The sequence below is a fragment of the Oryctolagus cuniculus genome, chromosome 1, assembly GCF_964237555.1.
Source record: "Oryctolagus cuniculus chromosome 1, mOryCun1.1, whole genome shotgun sequence".
NCBI lineage: Eukaryota > Metazoa > Chordata > Mammalia > Lagomorpha > Leporidae > Oryctolagus > Oryctolagus cuniculus.
The window spans coordinates 65,837,777-65,848,278 of record NC_091432.1 but is presented as its reverse complement, the minus strand read 5'-3'; the positions used below and the strand labels follow the sequence as shown (position 1 = coordinate 65,848,278).

General features: G+C 43.4%; 1 protein-coding gene across 4 annotated transcripts in view; it reads right to left on the bottom strand.

Moving 5' to 3' along the window:
• Positions 1–335: 335 nt before the first annotated feature.
• POLD3 (DNA polymerase delta 3, accessory subunit) overlaps positions 336–10,502 on the bottom strand; it is a 59,794-nt gene continuing 49,627 nt past the window's right edge. For all 4 annotated transcript variants that reach the window (XM_008264043.4, XM_002708695.5, XM_070075366.1 and 1 more), the window contains exons 10-12: positions 8,010–8,122; positions 6,828–6,906; positions 336–2,236 (exon numbers count right to left, since the gene is read on the bottom strand). In XM_008264043.4, the coding sequence (XP_008262265.1) occupies positions 2,034–2,236; positions 6,828–6,906; positions 8,010–8,122 (395 nt within the window). In that variant the 3' untranslated portion in view covers positions 336–2,033. The remainder of the gene's footprint in view (positions 2,237–6,827; positions 6,907–8,009; positions 8,123–10,502) is intronic.

The window sequence follows — 10,502 nt, the reverse complement described above, 5'->3', positions numbered from 1 at the left end:
ATGAAGGCAGCAAATAACTTATCCATCTCAGACTATGGGTATGCAGTGTTAACAGAAACTGAAAACCAGCCTTGTTCCTGCTCACAGTTTACACGATTGTACACACCGCTGCCATGCTGTCAGGTAACAGATTCACTAGACATCCAGCAGAAGCCCTGTTTTAAAACAACTTCTCAAATTTACTTAACATGGGAGAATATGGCATAAAAAGAAAGAAGGCCACGATTCCAAACTTGGTAAGCTTGACAGACAGCTGAGCATTTAGGCAGCACACTGGGCAGAGATCAGAGAATTTGCATTATCCCTTGAAATATGGAACTCCAACCAGCACCAGATTTTTCCAATTCAAATTCAGTTTTATTAGAGATCCCAGCACAATAATTAGAAAAAGAGAGAGACTAGGTTGTTGCTTTTTCTTTAATTTTCCATTCCTATTTTGAAAAGTGACTAGAGGCAATGACAAAAATAACCATTTAAAAGGGATTCCTTTCCAGAAGTTTTATTTTTTTTTGTCGAGCTTTAAGTCCAGGCTTTCCATCCTTGTCTCCATCCCTTTTCATTTAAAAAAGAAAGCATCTTGGAACACGTCAACCTTTACTCAGCTTACTATATAAAAAGCGTCTGCCTTCGCAAGTCCTGGACATGACGCCAGGACTCATCTCCCAGCCTCTGGTCTTAATCAAGTCCACGCTTGATTGCTAAAGAAGCCCGCGTTAATCCCAAGGTCAGTCGCAATGCTAACCTTAAGCAGCGCACAGCAGACTGCGTCACTTACGACATACACCAGACCGAGGGCGGGGGGCAGGTCAGACATCGCTGTCTGCTACGGGTGAGTCACACGGGCAGTCGAGCCTGTGCTCCTTCCCCAGAGCTCCCTGTGCAAGACCACCACCACTCCGGCTCAATGCACGCAGCTCACCACCAAGCCTGCCACAATGGAAATCTCTTGTAAGTTACTGATAGGTGGCTTTCCACAAAAACAGCCAAAAATGTTTTGTTTCCTGTTTAGACCCTGTCACAACTCAGTATCTCCCTCCGTCTTCTCTTGGGGAGCTGGAACTTGCAAGCAAATGGGGTAGATGAAAATACAAAGGGGCAACACTTCTGTTTAAACATGCACCTTATCTTCCCTACTAACTTCCTGGGAAGCTGCTGTTTCTGTACATTCCACTTCCTGGAGAGGGAGAAATGTCTCAGCCACTGTGCGCTCTATGTAGGAAGGGTTTCTCAATGAATGGTCTCACTCTTGGTACCAAGAGGGGGGATGGGGAGCAACAAGCCACACAGCGCAGGGTAAAGCACAGCCTGGGTCAGCAATGTGACAGCTCCCCTAGACCTTCACTTCTGTGGAGCCGAATACATCAATAAATTGCCATTTCTGTTCTGCTTAAGGCTTCTCCCTAACACTAACTGTGGGCGAAAGTAGAACACAAGCCACTTGCCGGGGTGTAGTCAGGTGTCTGTGTGCTGTACAACGGAGAAAGAGGACTATGAGGAGATTTTCTGTCAGTCTTTAGTCCAAGAACGAAAAGATAAACAGCTTCATGGGGACAGGGGACAGAAGTGCAGTAGCGGGGAGAGGAGGATGGGGAAATGGTAGACGCATCTGGTAGAAGTGAGGGGTAAAAAACACCCACACAAGTTCACAGAACACAAAGGAACAAGCAGGAATACATTCTGAGCCGTGAGCAGGTCCAGCACACAGGATGAGTAGGACAGTGAACTGGTCACTGCGTGGCCTCAGTGGTAATGCTGAAACCTGCTCCAATTCAGCTTTGAAATGAGTTCTTCTGGCAGGTCAAAGTTGTGCTTATGGCATTGAAGGTAACAGCTTTTTAAATCTTTTGCCTCCTGCTTCTAGGTGATTTCTTTTGGTTAAAAACCAGAAGTAGTATAAACCTCACAGGATGAAGTACAGTCTTGATTCAGGTGAGGTGAGGAGGTGGCTGCACTTACACAGTAAGCGAGAGAGCTGGTTCTTCCTGGTCTCTTCCCTTGACCACTCCAAGTTTCTGGCCTTCCAGAAATGCAGGTTATTTCCTCTGGAAGAAGCCAGTGATGGACACTTGCCTGTTGGCTTTGCCCAGAGCAGCAGTCCCTTTCTTGGGGCCTTTTCGTTCCTCTTTGGGTTCTTTTTTCACAGTCATGGCAGGGGGCCTGTGTACAGAGGCTGTCTTCATCGTAAGCTCCTCTTCACTATCTGTGCAGGATTCACTCTCGTAGACTTTTTCAGTCACTGGCAGAACGAGGAAAACAATGGGACATGTGTAGGTTGAGTCATTTACTCTATCAAGAGAAGGCAGTATCTTGCTAACTCCAATCACTGTTCAAGACAGGTATGCCACTGAACTCACACATCCTCCACATCAGGCTCAGAGTTAACATTCAACCTTCCTCCTCCACTGGTATTAAAGGTATGTCCCACACCTTTAAGTGAGCCTTTATTATTTAATAGCCCAAATTCTTATTTGGGTCCTAGTGTATAAGCTAACTTCCTGAGCTCTAGAAATGAACTGTCATCTCAACACTCACTTATGACTTCATACTCTGACCTCTTGAGTCTCAGGTCCCTGACCCACAGTGCCTGTCTATTTCCACTGCTGGCTTTCCTGGTCTTAAATCTCTGGTCTATTCACCGGCCCCCTTCTGTCTAGCCAGGCTCACCACCCTAGATCCTCCTGGCTAGCTCAATCCTGATGTCACCCATGCTGAACACACTAATAACAGAAAATCAGATTAATCAACTGCTGAGTTCTGAATGAGTGCTAATTAATCCGAGATTTAGTAGTAGTCAATATCAAGAAGGTAAATGCCCCAAATTCTGTAAGATGACACACTTGATAATATAAAGGAAGACAAGGATAAAATGAGAAATGTTATCAGTTCTCTTACTCCCTTACCATCCAAAGGCAGAATTTGCCTTGTTCCCTGCCATTAAAATCCCCCAAACACTTCCCCAGGGACACTTGGGAAAGGACTACACCAATGAGCAAGCCCCAAAGGGCACAGGTAGAGAGTGACTTCCCACCATATCACAGAACTGATGGGGGTCTCTTCTAATACACTGCAGTACATACACCAACCACAACACAAAGTACAAGGCCACCTTCCTGTGAGAGCTGCAGCAGCTGATATGTATAAGCAACGCCATCTAAATTCCCTCTCAGCCTTTCTGGCTGCAGGAAGTGATGGAGAAATAATGAAGGAAAACATCTTTGCTTAGGTGAAGAAAGTAACCTAATAGGCATAATGAATGCTCAAATCATTAGAGTGGAAGGTATTTTTTTCTTACCAAAGAACACTATTCTTTCTTCCTCTGTTACAATGAAGATAACAGCACCTCACAGAATATGCAGATGCACCTACCAGTCTTTGGCAAGTGATTTTCAATATTGATTTACCTTAATTTCCCCTCACAATAGACCATGGTGGGGAGTGGAGGAAGTCAACAGCCTATTAACCACTGGAACATCTAATTTCATTAGGGCTGCATAAGAAACAATCCCTTCCCCAACAGTTCCTAGAATCTGTCTTTATTTTTTAGAGCCTAGAATTCATTTTAATGTCACTTAGTGGACAAAAACTACCCATAAGCTTTCAATAAATATTAAATGTTGTAGAAGAATTCCACAGACCTGAAGGGTTAGTCTTCTGTGAGCTTATTAGAAATGCAGAATCTTGGGGGCCCGTGCTATAGCATAGTGGTGAAGTCACTGCCTGTGGCACCAGTATATCACATATGGGTGCCTGTTCTAGTCCTGGCTGCCCCACTTCTGATCCAGCACCCTGCTAATGTGCCTGAGAAAGCAGCAGGATACGGCCCAAGTACTTGGGCCCCTGCACCCACATGGGAGACCTGGAGGAAACTCCTGGCTCCTGCTTCGGATTGACCTAACTCCAGCAGTTGCAGCCATTCAGGGAGTGAACCAGTGGGTGGCAGATCTGTCTCTTCCTCTCTCTGTGCCTCTGCCTTTCAAATAAATAAATAAATCTTAATAATTTAAAATCTTAATAATAATAAAAAGTAGAATCTCAGGTCTAACTGGCCTATTGAACCAGAACTTTTTTCCTTTTTTTTTTTTTTTAAAGATTTGATTTATTGATTTGAGAGGCAGAGTTATAGACAGAGAGAGGGAGAGACAGAGAGAAAGGTCTTCCATCCGCTGGTTTGCTCCTCGAATGGCTGCAATGGCCAGAATTGGGCCGATCTGAAGCCAGGAGCAGGAGTGTCTTCTTCTGGGTCTCCTACGTGGGTGCAGGGGCCCAGGCATTTGGGCCATCTTCCACTGCTTTCCCAGGCCATAAGCAGAGAACTAGATTGGAAGTGGAATAGCTGGGACACGAACTGGCATCATATGGAATGCCGGTGCCATGGGTGGAGGCTTAGCCTACCACGCCACAGCACTGGCCTCTAGAATTTCAATTTTAGAAAAATTTTCAACTAATACGCATGGTCAGCAAAGTTTGGGAAACACTTAGGGAATTTCCATGACATAACTCTTAGTTCAGCAATTATGACACCATCACAGGCATATTCCAAAGCACCGTGTAGCTGGACTAATGGCCCAAAATTATAAGCTGTTATTTATTCAATACCTTAAATTAAGAAAGCCTGAAGAGTCTGCTGTAGATATATATCACTAGTTGGTGATGTAAAACTGCTTCTTTGTAAGCTATAATCTGTATTCAAATGACAGTATGTCTATAATATTATACTTCAACATCAATTAACTCATTTCATTACTTATCAATGAAACAACTAGCTGTCTTATTGCCAACTTTGTGCAATACATTGCTTGGGAGGAGTAAAAACCAGTCAAGACAGCACCAACAAATTTTTTTAAGCAATGTATTCTGTATACCTTAAGTGCTAAAAGGAGCATTCCAATATTCAAAGCTGTAGCTACTTCAAGCTACAGGATAAAGAATTCAACTTAAAAATGCAGAATCTTTACTTTAACTGAACAACATGCCACCTTTCTGGCTTTCATTTAAAAAAGCCTGATTTGCTAGGGTAACATCTGATTTCTTTTCCAAACAACTGTTTTGCTCTTACACCCCGAACTTATCTCAGGGGCACAACTCCTTAGTTCCTGTGGCAAACTCACAGGAATGGAAAGACCAGCGTTTTGAATCCACAGAACAAATCTGATCCAGCACAGGACAGGGCAAGTCACTGTGCTGGCACATTTGGAACTGTGTGAGCAGAGAGGAAAGCAGAACCCCTTTGTTGGTAACCAGAGCCAAGATTCATTAGGTTGAGCTTGGACCAAAAAACCTTAAAAAAAAAAAAAAAAAAAAAAGTGCTATGTGAGCAGTTTTCATTGTTGCATCCAAGGTTCTAATAGTCCTGTCTGGAGACAGGAGTGCAAAAAAGTCCCCATCCCACACCTGGCCAAAACTTAAGTACCATGTTTTGAACAAAGCAGTAAGTAATTAGTAACAAATCCCCAATGAACCCTCTCAAACATATATCTGACTTTAGCAGAGTAGGGAAGGTAGGGGAGGAGGAAGAGGAAAAAACTGGCCACTTTTTTGTCCTCAAATTCAAAAGAAAAATAAATAAATTCAACAGTAAATACATATGTTACCATCAGTGGCCAAACCAAGAGGCTTGAAAATGAACTATTAGGAGATGGAAAACAAAACAAAGCAAAAATCAAAGTTCAAAACTCACAGGCTCACAAGAACTTTCGCACTGAAAGGCAGCATTTCCACATGTGAGGGACTTCATTCCCCAGTTACATGGTACAGTGAAAATGGCAGAGGCCCTTTCAGAGGAGTGGAGAGTAAGGGAAATGGACACAAAACCCACAGAATGTTTCTGCAAGTTTTCACCAGCACATTGTCTAGCAAAAGCTGATTTTTCACAGCCAACATTTCTAGCTAGAAATTTGAACTGGAAAGGTAAAATCAAGAAAGGGGGCATGGATCTCCTCTAGCAGATCCAAGGTATGGCAGGTGCCACCAGCATGAAGAAACAAAGATTATGGGCTACTCCACAAGTAAGAGATTTGAGAGCCTAAGCCCATAACTCTTTCCAAACACAAAAAATACAGTACTGGCATCTGAGAATTCTATCAAGCCTCAAGAGCTAAATTCTAAGAGCCCCACTGAAGTCTGGTTTGATTGTGGCAAGGGTAGAACTAAAACATGGCTGAGGAATTAGCCAATACAAAGCCTGAATTCTAACTGCCCTCTTGACCTTCATTATGAGCACATGCTTTTACCTAACTTGGCTTATAAATAGGAAATCTAGAGGAAGCAGTCTGGGTGAGTCATCTCCCTCTGGATTAAAAATGGGACCAAATACTCAAATACTAAACACTCCAGATACTCTCTTCAGAGTCTAATCATCAGAAGGGCTTCTTTCCACTGTTTACATTGATACAACTCTTCTAATAAAAGAAATGTTTCTCAACATCTGTGATAACAGCATCCTATGTTCACACTGTGGTTTCCACATTCAAGGTGTTTTCACAACTATGACCTCACCTGAATCTTCATAAGCCCACATTTAGGCAAAAGGAAAATTTCACCTCTGCTCCATAGATAACAAACTCTGCACCAGAGAGACATGACTTCTGGCCAAGATTTTAGTGGTTATTTTTATAGTGTTATGGCCCAAACAAGAACCCAGGTGTCCTGATTTTATTGCAGCCCTCCCAACACTCAGTATTCCAAGCAAGGCCCACAGACAAGCAGCATCAGCACCATGCAGGTGATTCATATGCACATTCAAGTCTGAGAGCTACTGCTCCATAGGGGATTATGATGGCTCCCTGTGGTAACAACTCTCTGGAGTCAGGGCCAAAAATTCATCTTACCCATGCAGCCTTCCGCATCCAAAAAGGTTTTAGATTTCAATACACGCTTTCGTTTTCTTCTGTTTTCTCCAGTTGAGCTCTAGAGGAAGATCAGAGAATACAATGTTAACCATTGAAGCTGCAGAGAAAATGACAAAAGATATTTAGTCTGCAAGAATCACCTCCTACTATTCTGATAAAAACGTACAAAGAGGAAGCTTATGCATTACTTTCAGGGGACAAACCCTGCCACACAGACAAGTTACGCTCACTGCATGTACAAGCTGGCTGGTTCATGGTCTATGAGAAGGTAAGTGGCATGCTGAGGGAAGAACAGTGTTTATTCAGTCAACAATCACCTGTTGGAAGGTGCAAGCAGCGTGGTTAAAAAGATGAGCAATGCACTGTGGTAAGGGCTTTCAAGGAGAACTCAGGCAGGTATTATGAGAGCATCTCTGAACCAGATTAGGGACTTCTTGCTGCAGACACCTGTTATGTCAACAATGATACTGACTCATCTACTCTAGTCTCAAACAGTAACTAACACCGATTTCCTTTCATCTCATTTTCTCTGGCTAATGAGGAAATGAGTGCAAGATTAAAAAATGACAGGCTTAACATAATGAACTAAGGAAAACTCACAGCGACCGACCAGCACACATACACACACAGAGCCTTGTAAGCATCCATGCTCTCAACTCATTATGTGCACTGACAGAGCAGACAAGACGCAGCTGAAGGTCATTTAAAATACTCTGCTCGAGTTTCCCCATGTGGCCAGCTTCTGTCACCCAGTGCTTTACCAGAAAGCCTTCTGAAGCGCCACAAATGTGCATGGCTTGATTATTCCCCTCTATCTTTCACATTTTGCTTTGATGCAAGCAGGACTTCTTTTTGCACAATTCCAACAGGAACCATGTAGCACAATAGCCCTGAAATCAAAGGTCACAAAAACAAAACAGAACAGCTGAGGGATCCACCTCTGCAAAGCTTCCTGATACTATGCCCTAGGACAAGAATCTCCATTTAGGTGAGAAGGAGGGGAGTAGCCATTCTGTACAGTCTGGAGGAGAGCAGAATGAGACAAGAGCCATCTACTGGCATTTGTGCAGTATACAGCAAGTGAACTGACTTAGCGCAGTTGAATGCAGCACTGGGGAGATAAAGGACATGTGGAAGTGCAGTGTCCTCGGACTGTTTTACCTTGATAGGAGGAAGCTCGGGGTCAGTCTTCGGCACTGACTCAGGAGGTGGAGACCCAGGTGGAGGTGGGGACAGTGACTCAGCTTCATAAGCCCCAGGAGAGTCTGGGCAGACTGAAATAATGAGACAAGCTTAGATAAGAGAACTACAGGAATGAACTGGTACAAAGCCCTCTCTACTGGCATCTCCAGATTTCCATGTCCAGCATACAGCAATTGGAAGCAGTAATGTTTGCCAACCAAAGCTTTACGGTTATATAGTAATTTTTAAGATGCACATTTTATTAAGCTTATACAAATAAAATCTGAGAATCAAGAATTATTAGAGCTGGAAGCACCTGAGAGATCATCTTAGCTAAACATTTTACAGCTAAGGGCATGCAGCTGGTTTATAAATGTCCAGTGATCACATACTACTTGTCATGTATTTCACATTATCCTCACCACAGCCCCAAGAAGCAGATATTATTCACACTTACAGCGAGTAAATAGAGGCTCAGAGAGGTTCCTTAACTTGATGAGACAGGTTTTAAACCCATGTCAGTCAGCCTAATCCAACTGTCCCCTGCTGCCTTGCTATTCATGGACCAGGTATTTTCTTTCAAAATTTAGGATGTGGAGTTAATCCTCAGACTACAGCACATGCCCCAGGCCAGAGATGCTGTGACTGTGATCTGACTACTCATAATAACCTGAGATGCTTGTTCCACTAAAAATTTCTAGGTGATGGTAAGAGCATAAACTTTGAGGCAGTAGGGGAAGCATCTTTGAAACTGTCACAATTACAGCTCCAATAATTACATTCTGCTTTAAATTTTGTATGGCACTATTTCTAGTGATGTAACTGCTCCCTGATGAGGCTTGTGCTACTACACTGAGATTGACAGAAGGAACTCAGATTGCTATGGAAGTGGCACCACCTGAGACAACAGTGTTACCAGAGACATCCCATCAGTTCTCAACAGCCCCAGAGCAGCGGTCTTGGAAGTAGGCCCAGGAGAGGGGACATAAAAATACCCTCAGCTGACCTACTGCTTAATCACCACAAAGAAATTGCTGATTGAGGGACTGGGTGACTGCCTAGCCTCACCTGCTCCCCAAACCGCCTGGCTATATTCAAATTCTTAGCACAAGTCTTGGATCTGAAATTCTCCCAACTGATTAGATCAGTGTTAAAAGTTATGACACTGGAGGGTTGAAGGCCAAATGACCCAAAGAGGTGAAGAACAAAACCAGAACAAAACAATAAATTATACACTTCAAGAATGAAATGGGCCCCAGGACTTTATAAGCTCTGGGAAACAAGAGACAAACATAAAAAGGAAAGTGGTCCAGCTATTAACCCAGCTCTGGGAGGCTAACATGATGAGAGCTAAAGACAAAGTCTCTGTAACTCTGCCTTTCAAATAAATATTTAAAAAAAATGAAAGAACACAGTAACTTAGAGACTGTATAAAGAGTTAAGTTACAACTCCACTGGATGGGAGGAAAGAAGACATTTAAGAATAAAATGGCAGGGGCCGGCGCTGTGGCACAGTGGGTTAAAGCCCCAGCCTACAGCGCTGGCATCCCATATGGGCACCAGTTCGAACCCTGGCTACTCCTCTTCTGATTCACTCTCTGCTATGGCCTGGGATAGCAGTTGAAGGTGGCCCAACTCCTTGGGCCCCTGCACCCATGTGGGGACCTGGAAGAAGCTCCAGGCTCCTGGTTTCAGATCAGCTCAGCTCTGGCTGCTGTGGTCATTTGGGGAGTGAACCAGCGGAATGGAAGACCCCTCTTTCTCTCTCTCTCTTTCTACCTCTGCTTCTCTCTGTGTGTAACTCTTTCAAATAATTGTTTTAAAAAAAAAAAAGAATAAAATGGTAGAAAGGTTTACATTTAGTCAGATGTCAAAAATTATCTTTCAGAGGGAAGAACCCCAAGAGCCTCTACTCTGTATCATGCATTCTTTCAGGATATGCACCTCTCTCACATTTCTTCACACTCCTTCCAAACTAAATAACTTCACTCAATCTAATCACCTCGGGTATTACTTTTGTGGAGTGCAGATTAGAATTACAGAGAATATTTCAGAAGTACATAATGAGTGCTCCACCAACCACAGTAATTCCTTGACTTATAGCTGACTTCTGCACTAATACTAGGACATCCAGTTTTATCTTTTATTATTATTATTATTGTTATATTATAAAGTCAGAATTGAGAGAGGGAAAGAGAGAGAGAAACTTCTACCCACTGGTTCACTCCCAATGGCTATAAAGGCCAAGGCTGGGCCAGGCTGAAGCCAAGAGCCAGGAGTTTCTTCCAAGTCTCCCACATGAGTATAGGGGCCTAAGCACTTGGACCATCCTCCACTGTCTTCCCAGATGCATTAGCAGGGAGCTGGATCGCAAGTGGAGCAGCCAGGACACAAACCAGTACCCATATGGGATGCCGGCATTGCAGACAGCAGCTTAACCTACTACACCACAGCACTGGCCTATAGTTTTAC